Raw genomic sequence first — 17942 nt, 5'->3', positions numbered from 1 at the left:
AAACCCTATACAGGGTTGCTATGAGTCATAACTGACTTGATGGCACATAACAACAACAAAAACAACTATCTTTCAAAGGAGCCCTGGTAGCGTAATGGTTATGTGTTGGGTTGCTAACCACAAGGTCAGCAGTTTGAATCTGCTAGCCACTCCATGGGAGAAAGATGAGGCTTTCTGCTCCTGCAACAATTTACAGCCTCAGAAACCCTGTACAGGGTCACTATGAGTCGGAACCGACTTGATAGCACAATACCAGCACCCCCATCTTTCAAGGAGTCCTGTAGATTAGGCACTAGGCTGCTAACCACAAGGTTGGTTACCAGCTGCTCCTCAGGAGAAAGATGAGGCTGTCTGCTCTTTAAAGATTTAATCTCAGAAACCTTACGTACAGCTAGTGAATCAAACACTTGATGGCATTGAGTTTTGTTTTTTGGACTATCTTTCAAGGGGTGGGTGAATGGGTATTTTGGAATGAGTCTTTAGACTCTTGAAGACAATTCATGCTATTGTTCACCCAGGTCTTTGTTTGGGCTTTTCCCAGGGTATGTTGTTGTTAGTTGTCAGATCCAACTCAAAGACCCTTTGTACAACAGAATTAAACACTGCCTGGTCCTGTGCCATCCTCACTATTGTTATGTTTGAGCCCATTTTTGCAGCCACTGTGGCAGTCCATCTCACTGAGCATTTTCGTTGACCAAGCATGATATCATTTTCCTCATGATAACACATCCAAAGTACAAGAGAAAAAGTCTTACCATTCTTGCTTCTGAAGAGGACTCTTGTTATACTTCTTCCTAGACAGAATTGTGTGTTCTTCTGACAAGTGCATAACATGTGTGTGATACGTACTTTCAATATTCTTTAGCAACACCAAAATTCAAATTTCTTTTTCATTGTCCAGTTTTCAAGTGCAAATAAGTCTATTGAAATTATCATGACTTGGCTCAGGTACACCTCAGTCCTCAAAGTGACATCTTAACTCTTTAACACTTTAAAGAGTTCTTTTGTTGCAGATTTGCTCAATACAATAGGTCCTTAGATTTCTTGACTGCTGATTCCATAAGCATTGATTGTGAATTCAAGTAAAATGAGGTAATTGACAACTTCAATATTTTCTCCATTTATCATTATGTATATTAGTGGTTCAGTTGTGAGCATATTTTTTTCCTTTTCATTGAGTTTTAAGTCATTAAGTCCTCTTCATTTCCAGCAAACAAGATTGTATTATCTGCATATTGCAGGTTGTAAATGACTTTCTGGAGTCCTGGTGTGGCGCTGTAGGATAAGCACTGCTAATCCTAACATTGGCAATCAATTCAGACCCACCAGCTGCTCTTCCGAAACCCTATACAGCATCATTCTGAGTTGGAATTGACTCAACGGCACTTAACAACAAGAATGACAAAGATCCTTCCATAAACCTTGCTATGATTTTCTTCAAATAGTCCAGCTTCTCAACTTATTTGCTTAGCATACAGATTCAACAAATATGGTGAAAGGATACAACACACATCTTTCCTGACTTTAAATCATGTAGTATCCCTTTGTTTTGTATGAATGACTGCCTCTTTGTATATGCATAGATTCCTCATAAGAACAAGTGTTCCACAACAGGGCTCTGTGATACAGGGATTGAGGCATAGTTTGAAAGGGGAAATAATACTATGATGCTAGACTGTCTTATGTATATTGGTTTCCCTTGCCTACTATTGTAAAATGGACACTTGTGTTGGATAGAAAGGAATGTCGGGAAACATGATTACAGAAAACTTGTAAGCCCATCTTCAGCCTATAACTGATTGAAATACCTAAAAAGGGTTCTACAACTTGCCCAGTGAAATAGGCCTCTTGCAGAGCCTTTGCAGTGTATAGGACCTTAGATGGACCTGAGCCCAATCCAGAACCTTCTGAGGTGGGACATTCCCACTAGAAAGGACAAGCAGACCAGCCTGGAATAGCTAGATTGACAGAAGACACACCCTCAAAGAAAGATCATCAGGAAAAACTGAAAACAAAAATGGCAGTATGATTGACTAGTCCAAGAATAAGTAAGCTATTCACCGGGAAGCCATCAAGGCAAGCAAGCAAGTTCCTTCAGGACAAATCCCCCTCTAAGACTGAAACTCAAAGGGAACACATGAGCAGGCATGTAAGCTTGAGGATGACCACACTCGGTCTACTAATGAGTGGAAGAAGGGGAAAGACAGCAATGAAGAAATGGGCTGAGATCAACTACATTCCATAAGACTTCCATTGACCTGGAGATGAAAGAGAGAAGAGGAAGGTCTGGTTGGTCCAAAGTGTGAAGAGACCTGGGGACACTTAAGCCCATGGACAAGGACAGAGCCACAGAGGGCTAGAGCTGAGAATGAAGCATCCAACTGATACTATGTGAGGGAGATACACAAGAACACCCAAAGTTGCAGATAATACCCATTTACTTAGTCTCGATAGCTTGATAATCAGAACTTGACTAGAGGAAGATAAACAACAACAACAACAAGAACAAAATAATTTTGATAAAGGAAACATGGGTAAATTGTTACAATTTGATGAACTTGACCTATGCTCATGGAGATAGAAACTCTGAATGCCAACAGAGAGGGAAGGAGTCTTCATATGAAGTAACAATGCTATTTCCTCTCTACACAGATTAGATAGGGATGGGCAATTTAGACATTGGCCACATAAAATGAGGGGGCGATAAAAGCACGAAGTGACTGGCTTACAATGTTTCAAGGGGGAGTTACAAATAAAGAAAGAAAGTAATAATTTTCACACAAAAAAAGAACAAGTGTCCTGGAATTCTCATTCTTTGAAATGTTACTCATAGTTTCTTATGATCCACACAATCAAATGCCTTTGCATAGTCAATAAAACACAAGTAATCATCTTTCTGGTATTTCTGTTTTCAGCCAAGATCCATCTAATATTGGTATTCTTTGTTCCATGCTTTTTTTCTAAATCTGGCTTGATTGAATGCACCACTACAATAGTTTAAAAACTATTTTCAGAAAAATTTTACATGCATGTATTAATGCCCTTGTTTGACAATTTTCATAATTCCACTGGATCACCACTCTTTGGAATGGACACAAATATGAATCTCTTCAAGTCAGTTGACAGGTAGCTGCCTTCCCAATTTCTTGGTTTAGATAAGAGAGTGCTTCCAACTCTGAATCCATTTGTTGAAACATTTCAGTTGGCATGCCACCAATTCCTGTTGTTGTTATGTACCATGGAGTTGGTTTCAACTCATAGCATCCCTGTACAGGGTTTCCGAGGCTGTAAATGTTTATGGGAGCAGAAACCCTCATCTTTCTCCCATGGAACAGCTGGTAGTTTCGAACTGCTGACCCTGAGGTTAGCAGTAATTCCTTAATGCCTTCAGAACAGCTTGGATGTCTTCCTTTAGCAGAAATGATTGCCCATTGTCTAATTCTTTTTGGTAGTGATTTTATGTATTCTTTCCATCTTCTTTTTATACTTTCTGCATCATTCCATATTTTCCCCATTGTTGTTGTTATTAAGTGTCAAGCCAATTTAGACTCATATCAACCCTCTATAGGGTTTCCGAGGAGCAGTTGATGGGTTTGAACCACCAACCTTGGGGTTAGCAATTCAGTGCTTATCCTACAGCACCACACCAGGACTATATTTTTTCAATAGAATCCTTAATGTTGTAACCTGAGACTTGAATTGTTTCAAGTTCTTTTAACTTGAGGAATGCTGAGTGTGTTCTTCTCCCTTGGTTTTCAAACTCCAAGTCTTTGCACGTTTCATAATAATACTTTGTTTTTGCCTTTTTTGAGCTGCCCTTAGGGATGTTCTGGTTTGCTCATTTACTTCATAATTTCTTCATTCAAGAGCAAGTTTCAGAGTTTCTTCTTAAAGCTACTTTTATCTTTTCTTTCTCTCTTGTCTTTGGAATGACTTTTGCTTTCTTCATGCATGATTTTTTTTTTTTTTTCCAGTTTCCAAAGGCTTTACTCATAAATGTGCTTTCGGAAAGGATCTTCAGTATCACATCGATTCCAAACCTCTGGCATGAAGAGCTGTGTCAAAGGCTCAGGGGTTGGTGTTTTGTCCACTCTTATTCATAGATCCAGTCATGGCTATAAGACTTGTAGTCAACCAATTTCTCTGGCTTAAACCAGAGACTGATTTCTTTCTCAGCACTTTTTACTGAATCACTGCCATGAATGATGTTCCTGCCAACCTGAATACAGAAATCTCCACGAATGGTGCCTGGCTTAGAATCCGCTGGGTTAGTCTCCCCAAGCATCACTCGACCTGTCTTGACCACGTTCAACCCCTCCCAGACCATGGCCACAACTGGTCCTGAATTCATGTACTTCACCAGGCCCGGGAAGAATGGGCGGTCCTTCAGGTCAATATAATGTTGCTTCAGGTGCTCCTCAGAGGCCTTCATGAATTTCATGGCCACAAGACGGAATCCCTTCTGTTCAAAGCGCTTGATGATGCCGCCCACCAGGCCACGCTGCACGCCGTCCGGCTTGATGGCAATGAAGGTGCGCTCCGTGTTGGCCATGGTCCCGGGAGCTGGCAGGGGAGCGGTGGACGCGTGTGCTGCTGGCAGAGTAGAGATGTGCAGCGACCCCCGGAATCGGCAGCAGTGCGCAGAGGAGGGTACATGATGTTCTTGATATCATCTCACAACTTGTCTGGTCTTTGGTCATTAGTGTCTAGTGCATCAAATCTGTTCTTGAGTAGTCTCTGTGGCACTGTAGGATAAGTACTGGAGTGCAGCTGGGTTTGAACTGCAGACTCACCAGTTGCTCCTAGGAAATCCTATACAGGATCTCTATGAGTCAAAACTGACTTGAGGGCACTTAATAACAACAACATACTCAAGGTCATATTTTGGGTCTTATAGACTTGCTTAACTTTCTTCAGCTTCAGCCTTCACTTGTACACGAGCAATTCATGGTCTGTCTGTTCCATGCTCAGCCTCTGCCTTTGTTTTGGCTGATGATATTGAGCTTCTCCAACATCTCTTCCCGCAGATATAGCCAGTCTGATTCCTATGTATCCCATCTGGTGAGGTCCACATGTATAATTTCCATTTATGTTATTGAAGAAACATATTTGCAGTGACAAAGCTGTTGTTCTTGAAAAATTCTTTCATATGATCTCCAGCTTTGTTTCTGTCACAAAAGCTATATTTTCTGACTATCGGATCCTTCTTTGTTGCTTTCACATTCCAGTGACCAGTATTTATGAATGCATCCTGGTATTTCATTTATAGACACATTTGGACTAGCTGAAGTCTGACCTGTAATCAGGAGTCCCCAAACTCTGGGTCTGATCTCTATTCTGTCAGTCTCTTTAGACAAATTTTGTGACCTCGTGTTCTTTCATTTCATCCAAAGAAGTCATGTGGGGATGAATATTCTTACCTTGTGATGCTGCAGGGTAATACATTGGAGGTCTGTTTGAACCGCAAGATCAGTGGTTCAAACCTACCAGCTGTTCCTTGGAAACCCTGCACACAGGATCGCTATGATTCAGAACCGACTCTACGGCACTTAAGAACAACGACAACAAACTCCTGAAGGGAGGGGGAGTTCTGAGAATGACGTCACTTTTAGTGTTCATGTGCTAAAGGTTGTTCGTCTGGGGGAAAAGAGTGACTGAAACACGTTTATTTGCTAAAAGCCCTATATTCCAATGCTTCATTCCTTGAGAGCTGTTATTAAATTAGTAAGCTTTTAGAAGCCCATCCAAAGGAGCTGCTGATTTGACCTAAGTTTTTAAGGGTTCATCCTGTTCAATCAGAACCAAACACCACTCTGTCTGGTAAACACTTGACCTGGTACTGCGTTTGGGATCATATCTTTCCCTTTTCTTTCCCCATTCTCTCTGAATGCTGCTTTCTCTGGTGTGTTTCCTACAATGGGGACCTGTGGTGTTTGTCTTGAAGAATCTCTCAGATGACAGCGTCAGGAGAACAACTCATTAGAGATTAGTATTTATGCAGGCTCCCAGAAGTGTATTTCCTCATAGGAAGACTCATTAACAGCATCTAGTGACATGTACACAATCGAAACTCAAGAAATGTCCACCAAAGGCCACCAACTGAGCTACCTACTAAGGCAGCACGGGGACATCAACCTCTATTTAACCAGATACAGGCTAAGTAGTTTAAGTTAAGAAAACCTACACTTGCGTTAGATATGACATCCCAGTCTGCTAACTATTACTTGATCCAGGAAAGAGAAGATCCTGTGAACCTTGCAAATTTGGTCCTGACCTTTCTGTTACTGCTACTCTTCTTTCTTTTCTTGGTGAAACAACACCAGCAGCTCTGTGCCATGCACACATAACTTATTAATACTTGATTTTGCTAAGTTGCAGAGTTGTCTTTCATAAAGTATGATCTCCCTAAAAAAGATATGATGTGCTTTAAATATTGGTCAGAGCTATAGCATTCTGCTTGCCTTTACCCCCTTGGTTTAGTCTTTTCTTCCAGGCATGTGGGATAAAAGTAAGCTGTGTTATGTCTATCGTTTCTAGGAATTTCATAAGTTTGCAAGAGGCATGAGTGGTTTTGACAAAGTGAGCATATTAATAAACTGTCAGCTTTCTGGGAATGGACAGTTAAGGAAGAAGGCCAGAGTCCAGTCCCTTGTATGGGCAGGATACTCTCAAAGCTATGGATAGGAAATATTGCCAACTTTGTTGTTGTTAAGTGCTGTTGAGTCGGTTCCAACCCATAGCGACCCTGTATAGAGTTTCCAAGGAGTGACTGGTGAGCTTGAACCACCGACCATGCAGTTCAAATGGCTTTGCAGTCTGGTGCATTAACCCACAGTGCCACACCAGGGCTCCTTGCCAACTTTAGCACTGGGCATATCTACTTATACCAATTGGGAAGAAGTATGAGCCAGGTACAAAAGGGGATTATACATCTGGGTCTTAGATCATCATTCCTCTCAAGATTATTGTGGGTGGGAGGCAAGAGGCCCCGACACACCTAGACTGGTCCTTTGACATTCTTGGTTCCAGTTGCTCATAATCCCAAGGGCTTTGGTCTGTGCTGCTTTGTCACTGTTGCTGCCCTTTATAATTCCATCCTTCTAAGTCTTAGGCCATATAGATTAAATCAGGCATCCTGTCCTTTCTTACCTGTGTTCTGTGCTACTTTATAGCAACGTCATGTTGAGAGGGATCCAATGAAATGCTGCTGGTGGAATGGTGAATCCAAAGAGATATGGACTTAGTGCTTGTCAGAAGCCTATCAGTTCCAGATATCACATCTTGTCTGGGTGTTTTCTGCTATATTAACTTCTTTTTATTGTGGTACCTTGTTTGTTTGTTGTTGTTTTTTAAATAAATATGCGGGAACCAGCTTAGGACCTGTGCCAGCATCCCATGGAACTTCATCTAGCTACAGTTACGTGTATTCTAGGGTGGGGTTGGAGAATGGTTTGAAGTTTGACTGGAAGAGTCTCTCAAGTGGGTTTAGTTTTATTTTGGGTTTAGTTTCACAATGGGCATCACAGGACACTTAAGGGAAGCACAGGGTAGTGGTGTGATTTAAACCTACATCAAGCAGGCTAATTGAAGAGGATTGTGTGATCCCACTGGAGATGAAAGGTAGAATGGGAAAGGACTTCGGTTGATTGGAGTAAAATAACTTAATTAATTGAATTGACCACAGGAGATTAAGTCATTGTTTTAGAACCAAAATAACTAGGGGAAAAGGTCAGGTTTTAAAATAAGTTTTACTGAAGTTACATTATCTTACAGATGGGAAAAAGTGTACATTACACTTGAAGAATTGAACAATCTGTCTTGGAAGAGGTACAGTTAGACTACTCCTTAGAAGTGAGTGTGGTGAAATTTCATCTCTAATACTTTAGACATGTTAGCAGGAGGGACCAGTCCCTGGAAAAGGCCATTGTGCTTGGTAAAGTGGAAGGTCAGTGCAAAAGAGGAAGACCCTTAATGAAATGGATTAACACAGTGGTTGTGACTGTGGGTCCGAGCATAGGAAAGATTTGTGAGGACAATGCAGGACTGGGCAATGTTTCATTCTGTTGTATGTGGGATGGCTTTGAGTTGGAATTGACTCAATGACATCTGACAACAGCAACAGTTTGAGAGTTGTACTGTACTAAGTTATATGTTGGTCAGGATTCTATCCCTTTGCTGGGAAACCTTCGACCTTCAGCTTTCCTGGGGTAGCTGAATCTCCTGCATTATTCAATAACAAAATAAGCCTCTGGACTTTGAAGCTGTCAGTTGCTCTTTCAACTCTAGGATACATCTTTGGACCAGAGGTCTGGTCTGGGCCAAGGGTGATACAGAACTTGGAGGTGCTAGAGTTAAACTGTATTGTCTCATTACTTGTAGACAAGTGCCTGGGGCAGAAGGAAGAGAGGTGCTGTGGTCTGCCCTGCTGAGTCATAATTTATATCCTTTATTTCTGCCCAGCAGAAACAGTAGTAATAAAAGCATTTTTCACAGTAACATTTTCTTTATTGCTTCTCCTATTGCACCTACCTCCTCCCCCAGTAGACTGCAGACTCAAAGTCAGTGTGATCCCAAAGCTATTCTACCACAAACACCTCACAGTACAGATGGCCTCAAGTTGGGATCCTGTTTGCAGTGTGTATGGCAGCAACCTGTTTCTATCTTTATGACTGCCATGGGGATCACTGTTCCTTAGAGAAATAGAGCTGTGGTTTTACACTTACCCACTGGACATGATGTTTGTATGCAGTTATGAACTGTGAATGGCTTGTGCATGGCTGATATTGCTGTGGGTTGATCTCTTACTTGCTTGATATTCATATTGCATTCAAAAGAATCCAGATTGTGTTGAGAAAAAAACTGATTATACTCATGGTACATTTGAAGTATTAAAATAAAGCTGTCCCTACAACTTTCCTAGTTACCCACAGGATCCCTGAACAGTATGTGTTTCAGTAGAAACAGTTTAAACACTCACCCACAGGATTCCTAAACAGTTTATGTTCCAGCAGAAACAGTACAAATCCCCAAACAGTATATGTTCCAAGCTGCAAAGAGCAGACTGCTCTCAGCTTGAACAGTACTTAGGGGCAGGGACAATATATATGGATAGTGCCAAAGGTGGAGAAAGAGTGTTGGGAATGTGTCAACCAGCTACCTTTAGTGTCCGGAGGAGTAGAAAAGGATGTCCCTGGGGAGGTTTGGGTGGATCTGATTTGTGTAGGAGTTCCTTGTGGATAAACTGATTCTCTAACTACTATCCCTGGTATGTAATGGCAGAATTAATATGTCATCAACTGCATTGTATCTAAAGCCTTAAAACTAGTCAGGTATCCCTCTTACCCAATGTCGTTTCTTACCCTTAAAGCATTAATAATACTAAAAAAAAAATCTATATATATATATATATTTTTTTTTTGGTAACTTTAAGAATAAATCTATGTGTACTGTACATAATCTGTACTGTTAAAAGAGGATTTTTTTTGAAACTAAAATTATGACAACAGAAAAGGAAAGACCTCAATTAAAAGCCAGAAATCTCCTAGTAAATAGAGCAAGAGAACATAGGAAATAGGGAAACAAAAGGTAAGACAATCAGGGAACAATTCACAACTAAAATAGAAGGTCCAGAAAGAAAGAGAAAATGGGAAAAATGGGGGCCTGAAATATTAAATATTAAAGAAATTATTCAAGAAAAATTTCCAGACCTGAAGGATATAAATTATCAAATCATATGGCCCAACAGGATGCTCAGCCCACTGATAAAAGCAGAGCCATACCAGCCATCAGCAAATTTTAAAACATTTGGGACAAAGAGAAGATACTAACAGCTTTGAAGAGGAAAATAATAGATTTCAGAATTGCATTTGATTTCTAAAAATCAATACTAGTAGCTAGAAGAGAATGTTTTTCTCAGGAAATATTATTTCCAACTTAGACTTTTATAGTTAGTCAAGCTGTAAATTATATATAAAAGTAGAAGAAAGACATTTTGGGGGCAGATAGTAAAACCTGGGAAAGCTGGAATCTGGGTAAAGTAGCAACCTATCAGACAAAGAAAATTCAAATGTTTTCCACTAAAATGAGTGATAGTAAAAGAGTTAAGACTGCACCTTGTCAAAGGTGTAAAACTTGTGAGCTCCCCCCCCAAAAAACAAACAAACAAAACATAACAACAAGGCAGTTCACTGTGTTCCAGTTCTCATACATTTCACTGTATAAAGATTCTAAAAGCTTTACTTCCAATGGAATCTTTCTCAAAAAGCTGTTAGAGTATGTGCTCTACTAAATGAGAGAATAAACTAAGCAGAATAAGTCAGAAGGTCCAAGTAGTAAGGGGTTCAAGAACAAGATAATAAAAATAAAAATTCCCAGGTTGATATTGAAAATGAAACCTCAACATAATAGATGAACACTAGTCTAAGGGAACAACAAATTAGAAGACTTTGGAAGGTATTTATTCTATGTGATGAAACTGTTAGAAAAATTCATGTTTTAATGTACTAAGATTTACATAACGGAGGGAGGATTTTCATTTGAATTAAGATCTACATAAACAACTAAGTAAATAAAATTATTAACTAAAGATAAAACAAAAAGCTTTGAATGGAAGAAAAATGATGAAGGTCTAACATGTGGCTCATTTGTTGGTCCAGTTGTGAGGACTTTTATTTTCTTTATGTTGAGGTGCAACCAATACTGAAGACTGTGGTCTTTGATCTTCATCAGTATTTTAAGTCCTCTTTGGTTTCAGCAAGCAAGATTGTATCATTGGCATATCCCAGATTGTTTGAGATGTTCCCTTCAAACCTGATCCATGTTTTTCTTCATATAATTCAACTCCTTAAGCTGCTCTGTGAAATTTCTTCTCAATTGTTTTACCTCCTCATTTCATCAAGCAGTGGCTAGTGAGTTTGAACCACTGACCTTGTAGCACTTATGATCCAGTGCTTATCCTACAGCGCCACACCAGCACTCCTGTTGTTAAATTTTGTCGAGTAGTTTCCAATTTGTAACAACCCTGTATAGGGTGTCCAAGGAGCAGCTGGTGAGCTTGAACCACTGATCTTGTGTTTAAAACTGACATTGCAGACCAGCACATTAATCCAAGTGCCACACCAGGACTCTGCTGAAAGCCTAAAGGACTTAAAATACTTGCTGATGAAGATCAAGGACTACAGCCTTCAGTATGGGTTGCACTTCAATATAAAGAAAATGAAAATCCTCACAATTGGACCAATAAATGATATCATTATAAATGGAGAAAAGATTGAAGCTGTAAAAGACTTCATTTTTCTTGGGCCCACACTCATGCAAACAGCAGCCAAGAAATTGAATAGCAGATTGTATGAGAAAAACCTGCGGCACAAGTGGTCACTTTAAAGTGAACCTTTCAAAGTGTTCTAGAGCAAAGATATCAAAAGGTCATCAAAAGAGCAAAGATATCAAATGGTTCAAGCCTACAGACTGCTACACAAGAGAAAGACAAGAGTTTCTGCTCCCATGAAGATTACAGCCTCAAACCTAATACAGGGTTGCTATGGTTCAGAACTGGTGTGGCGCTATGAGTAAATGCGCCAGACTGCAAAGCCTTTTGAACTACAAGCTTCGTGGTTCAAGCTCACAAGTCACTCCTTGGAAACCCTGTGCAGGGTCGCTATGGGTCAGAACCGACTCAATGGCACTTAACAACAACATGGTTCAGAACTGACTCAATGGTGCTTAACAACAATAACAATGACTTATTCATTGCAAATATCTTTTTCTCAACAACACAAATGGGGACTATATATGTAGACTTGCCAGATGGAATACGCAGGAATCAAATTGATTACATCTCTGGGAAGAGATAATGGAGAAGCTCAATATCATCAACCAAAACAAGGCCAGAGCAGCCTGTAGAACAGATGATCAATTGCTCATATTCAAGTTCAGGCAAAAGCTGAAAAAATCAAAGCAAGTCTACAAAAGTCAAAATATGACCTCGAACATTTCCTACCTGAACCTAGAGATCATATAAAGAACAGATTTGATCCATTGTTGTTGTTAGGTGCCATCGAGTCAACACCGACTCATAGCGACCCTATGTACAGTAGAACGAAATACTGCCTGATCCTGGGCCAACCTCATTTCTGTTGCCACTCTTGAGTCCATCGATGATGCCACTTGGCCAATCCATCTCATTGAGGGTCTTCCTCTTTTTCTCTGACCCTCCACCTTACCAAACATGATATCCTTCTCCAGTGACTGGTCCCCCATGACAATATGTCTGAAGTATGAGAGACGAAGTTTGGCCATCTTGGCCTCCAAGGAGCACTCTGGCTGCACTTCTTCCAAAATGGATCTATTGGTTCTTTTGGAAGCCCATGGCACTTTCAATATTCTCCTCCAACACCATAACTCAAAGGCATCAATTCTTCTACGGTCTTCCTTAATCACTGTCCAGCTTTCACATGCATATGAGGTTACTGAAAATACTATGGTTTGGGTAAGGCATACCTTAGTCCTCAAGCTGACATCTTTGATCTTTAACACTTTAAAAAGGTCTTGTGCAGCAGATTTGCCTAATGCAATATATCATTTGATTTCTTGACTGCAGCTTCCATGAGTGTTGATAGTGGATCCAAGAAGAATGAAGTCCTTGACAACTTTAATCTTTTCTCCGTTGACAAGAATGCTGTTTATTGGTCCAGTGGTGAGGATTTTTGTTTTTTTGACATTGAGATGCAACCCATACTGAAAATTGTGATTTTTGATCTTCATCATAAATAAAGATCTAAAAAGGTCATTATAAAGGACAGGAAAGAAGGAAAATACCAATATGGATGTTAGAAGAAACTTTGAAGCTTGCTTTTTAATGTAGAGAAGCTAAAGTGTCTGAAAAAAATGAGGAAGTTCAAGAACTGAACAGAAAATTTCAAAAGACAGTTCAAGATGACAAAGTTAACTATTACAAAGGAATGTGTAAAGACTTGGGTTAGGAATCCAAAAGGGAAGAACACACTCAGTATTTCTCTGAAAAGCTGAAAGAACTGAAGAAAAAAATTCAAGCCTCAAATTTAAGTATTTAAGGATTTTCTGGGCAAAATATTGAATGACATAGGAAGCATCCAAAGAAGATAGAAGAAATACCATTACTGTACCAAAAATAATTTCAAGAGGTAGCATATGATCAAAAACCTGTGGTATTGAAGGAAGAAGTCCAAGGTTCCCTGAAGGCATTGATACATACAAAAAAAAAGGTTCCAGCAACCAATGGAATACTAATTGAGATGTTCCAACAAACTGATACAGTGCTGGAGGTGCTCACTTGTCTATGCCAAGAAATTTGGAAGGCAGCTCGTATTATTACAAGTAACCCAAGACACTGGACCTCTATGAAGAAGAGTGTGGCATCAGGACTGGAGGAAGAGTCATTAAACAACCTGCAATATGCAATGGCACAACCTTGCTCGCTGGAAACAAAGAGAACATGAAATACTGATGAAGGTCTAAGGTTACAGTCTTCAGTATGGATTATACTTCAATGTGAAGAAAATGAAAATCCTCCCCACTGGGCCAATAAGTAATATCATGGTAACAGAACAAAGATCGAGTTGTCAAAGACTTCATTTTGCTTGGATCTACAATCAATGCCCTTAGAAGCAGCAGTCAGGAAATCAAATGACATATTGCATTAAGAAAATCTGCTGCAAAATACCTCTTTTAAGTGTTAGAGAACAAAGATGTCAGTTTGAGGACTAAGGTGTATTTGACCCAAGCCATGGTATTTTCAATTGCCTGGAGTCCTGGGGTGGTGCTGTGGGTTAATGCACTGGTGCTGTGGGTTGAACTGCAAGATTGGTGGTTCAAGCTCACCAGCTGCTCCTTGGAAACCCTATACAGGGTTGCTATGGGTCGGAACTGACCCAATGGCACTTAACAACATATGCATGTGAAAGATGGACAATTAATAAGGCAACTTCAGAAGAACTGATGCATTTGAAACATGGTGTTGGGGAAGAATATTGAAAATGTCATGGACTGCTAGAAGAACAAGCAAATCAGTTTTGAAAGTAATAACAGCCAGAAAGCTCCTTAGAAGCCAGGATGGGGAGACTATCTTTAGTACTTTGAATATGCTGTCATGAAGGACAAATTCCTGGGAAAAGACATCATGCTTGGTAAAGTGGAAGGTCAATGAAAAAGAGGAAGACCCTCAATGAGATATTTTGGCACAGTGACAGTAAGAATGGGCTCAAATATAACCACAATTGTGAGGATGGCGCAGGGATGGGCAATGTTTCATTCTGTTGTGCATTTGTGCATAGGGTCACTATGAGTCAGAACCAATACGAAGACTCCTAACAACAACAGCAACAGAGATAGGAAATAAAAGAAGTCATTGTTTAATTCATGGATAATGACTTACCTGTTCAGACACCGTCATTGTCCTGTATGCTATTATTTATTCAGCAATAGAGCTTTTCTATTTTTTTTTTTCTTTTTACTTAAAACTATTTATTGGATTTTTGTTTCTACTTGATGCTGTCCAGTCAGATTGATCCTTCATCATTATCTTGTTCAATGAGATCCAGACCTGCTGGTAGGCTGGAGCCTTTTTCTTTTTTCCATTCCTTGATTAAATCTAAAGAATGGAAAATAAAAGTATTGTCACTCTGCAGTCTTCTTATCAAGTAGGGCAGCTCTTTACAGAATTCGGACTGATGAAATGTAGGCATAAGTCCCTAGAGAAGGAGTATCATAATTGGAGGAGCAGTTACCATCTTTTGTCCCTGGATTTACCTAGTGATAAGTTAGAAGCTAGAAGGTGCCCGGGTTTGTGAAGACAGTATTGGCCCTGAACTGTTTACCTCTAAACCTTTTGCTACATTTGGAATATGAACCTTTTGCTTAGGGAATTCTTCATCAATGTTTCTGTTTTGTGATAAATACAAGCCTGATATCTCTAACCATCACCACATGTGTGTTAGTATATCATACTGTGGATGCTTTCATGATGCTGAAAGTTGTGCCTTTGGTATTTTAAATAACTGAAGGGTCAGGTTTTTGTGGAACTTCCAGATTAAAACAGACTAGGATAAAATGCCTATTACCTACTTCTCAAAATTAGCCAGTGAAAATTCTATGGCGAACAACAGCATATTGTCAGATTGAGTGCTGGAAGATGAGCCTCCTAGATTGGAAGGCACTCAGAATATGGACTCCTGGTTTGGTGCTGTAGGATCAGCACTGGACTATGAACCACAAAGATGACAGTTCAGTTCCACCAGCTATTCCTTGAAAACCCTATACAGGGTCACTATGAGTCGGAACCAACTTGACAGCACTTAAACAACAACAGAATATATATTGGCTGTAACAATGATCACAATGATGGCACAGGACTGGGTAAAGTTCAGTTCTGTTATACATAATGAAAACAATGAAAGAAATGAACTTATTACTAAAAACGAGAGAGAAAGTGATGTTTGCATACGGGTATTCAGTTCTAGAGAAACTGCTTGTACTGTCACAAACAGATTTTTCCTTATATGCCATTTGTAACTTTTTGATAAAACAAAGAATGTATAGTCAGTTCTTTGAAGGTTAAATAGGGTAAATGAATAGAGATACAGGTCTTCTAGTTAAAGCAATACTATCACTTCAGAGTAAGTCCCAAAGGAAAGCAAGAAGGTGCATTCTTAAGAAATTAAGGAGGTTAGTTTGCAGGGGAATACTTAATGATAGATGCCTACAAGGAAGACCAGTTAATACCACTGCTATTCAAATTTATCCACCAACCACTAATGCTAATGATGATGAAATTGAAGAATTCTATCAACTTCTTCAGTCTAAAATGGATGAAATATGTAATCAAGATGTATTGATAATTACTGGTGACTTGAATACAAAGGTTAGAAAAAAAGAAAGAATCAGTACTTGAAAAATATGGCCTTGGTGATGGAAATGATACTGGAGATCGAATGATAGAATTTTGCAAAACCAATGACTTCTTCATTGCAAATACCTTGTTTAAACAACATAAAAGACGACTATACACATGGACTTCACCAGATGGAATACACAGAAATAAAATTGACTAAATCTATGGAAAGAGATGGTGGAAAAGCTCCATATCATCAGCTGAAACAATGTCATCAAATGTTCATATGCAAATTCAGGCTGAAGCTGAAGAAAATGGAAGCAAATCCATGAGAGCCAAAATATAACCTTGAATATACTCCACCTGAATTTAGAGATCATCTGAAGAATAGATGTGATGCATTAAACACTAAAGATCAAAGACTAGAAGAGTATTCTGGAACACATAATTGTGCTCATGAGTAACCTCTACAAAGACCAAGAGACGATTGTTGTAACAGAACAAGGGAATCCCACCTGAATTTAGAGATCATCTGAAGAATAGAAGAGTATTCTGGAACACATAATTGTGCTCATGAGGAACCTCTACACAAACCAAGAGACGGTTGTTGTAACAGAACACGGGAACACCAAATGGTTTAAAATTAGAAAAGGTGTGCACCAGGGTTGTAGTCTGTTACCATACTTATTCAATCTATATGCTGAACACCTATAATCTGAGAAGTATTATATAAAGAAAAATATGGTATCAAGGTTGGAGGAAGACTCATTCACAATCTGAGACATGCAGATGATACAACCTTGCTTGCTGAAAGTGAAGATGACTTAAAATACTTACTGATGAAGATCTAAGACCACAGTCTGATGTTGTCAAAGACTTCATTTTGCTCATATCAACCATCAACACTCATGGAAACTTGTTTTTGTTGTTAGGTGCCATTGAGTTGGTTCAACAGACCGAAACACTGCCTGATCCTGTGCCAACCACATAATCGTTGCTACGTTGAGCCCATTGATGCTGCCACTGTGCCAGTCCATCTTCTTTGGTGTCCCCCTCTTTTTCTCTGAACCTCCACTTTTCCAAATATGATATCTTTCTTCAGTAATCTCTCCCTCATGACAATATGTCCAAACTATGAAAGACGAAGTCTGGCCACCCTGGCTTGTAAGAATACACTGGCTGTACTTTTTCCAACACAGATTTGCCTAATGCAATATGTAGTTTGGTTTCTTGACTGCTGCTTCCATGAGTGTCGATGGTTGAGCCAAGCAAAATAATGTCCTCTTCACATTCAGCAAGTAAGAGTGTATGATTTGCATATTGCAGGTTGTTAATGAGCATTCCACCAATCCAGATGCCACATTTTTCTTCATGTAATCCAGCTTGTTGGATAATTTGTTCAGCATACAGACTGAATAAGTATGGTGAAAGAATATAACCCTGGTGCACACCTCTCCTAGTTTCAAACCATTCAGTGTTCCCTTGTTCTGTTAGAACAATTGTCTCTTGGTCTATGTACAGGTTCCTCATGAGCACAATCAAGTGTACAGGAATACTCATACTTTGCAATATTGCCCATAGCTTGTCATGATCCACACAATCTAAAGCCTTTGCATAGTCAATAAAGCACAAGTAAACATCTTTCTGATATTCTCTGCTTTTAGTCAAGATCCACCTGACTTCAGCAACGATATAGCCCTTGTTCTATTGTCATATTCTGAAACCAGCTTGAACCTTTGGAAGTTCTCTGTCAATGTATGGTTACAGCCATTTCTGTATTACCTTTAGTAAAACTTTACTAACATGGGATATCAATGATATTGTCTGATGATTTCCACATTCCACTGGGTCACCTCTCTTTGAAATGGCCACAAATACAGATGTCTTCCAGTCTGTTGGCCAGGAGTTGTCTTCTAAATTTCTTGGCATAGTTGAGTGAGTGCCTCGAGTGCCGTATCACTTTATTGAAATATTTCAATTTGTATTCTATTATATCTTGGTGCCTTGCTTTTTGCCAATGACTTCAATGCACCTTGGACTTCTTTCTTCAGGATCATTGGCTCTTGATCATATGTTA

At 39.5% G+C, this 17942-nt stretch overlaps 1 protein-coding gene across 2 annotated transcripts; it reads right to left on the bottom strand.

Annotated features, from left to right (window-relative positions):
• Window positions 1-4093: 4093 nt before the first annotated feature.
• LOC102842537 (nucleoside diphosphate kinase B-like) lies at window positions 4094-4552 on the bottom strand. Of its 2 annotated transcripts, XM_006870838.1 has the most exons (2): window positions 4325-4552; window positions 4191-4211 (listed from the first exon to the last, which is right to left on the bottom strand). In XM_006870838.1, the coding sequence occupies exons 1-2, from the start codon at window positions 4550-4552 to the stop codon at window positions 4191-4193; spliced, it is 249 nt and encodes an 82-aa protein (XP_006870900.1). The 2 variants fall into 2 exon arrangements, with proteins under 2 accessions (XP_006870899.1, XP_006870900.1); XM_006870837.1 differs by having other exon boundaries at window positions 4094-4552.
• Window positions 4553-17942: the final 13390 nt, after the last annotated feature.

This window comes from Chrysochloris asiatica, unplaced genomic scaffold, assembly GCF_000296735.1.
Source record: "Chrysochloris asiatica unplaced genomic scaffold, ChrAsi1.0 scaffold00154, whole genome shotgun sequence".
Taxonomy (NCBI): domain Eukaryota; kingdom Metazoa; phylum Chordata; class Mammalia; order Afrosoricida; family Chrysochloridae; genus Chrysochloris; species Chrysochloris asiatica.
Note: the sequence above shows the minus strand (reverse complement) of the source record. Positions and strands in the feature narration are given on the sequence as shown.

Excerpts from the sequence above, each read along its gene's own strand:
- LOC102842537 (XM_006870837.1), bottom strand. The coding sequence starts at position 4,552 with ATGGCCAACACGGAGCGCACCTTCATTGCCATCAAGCCGGACGGCGTG.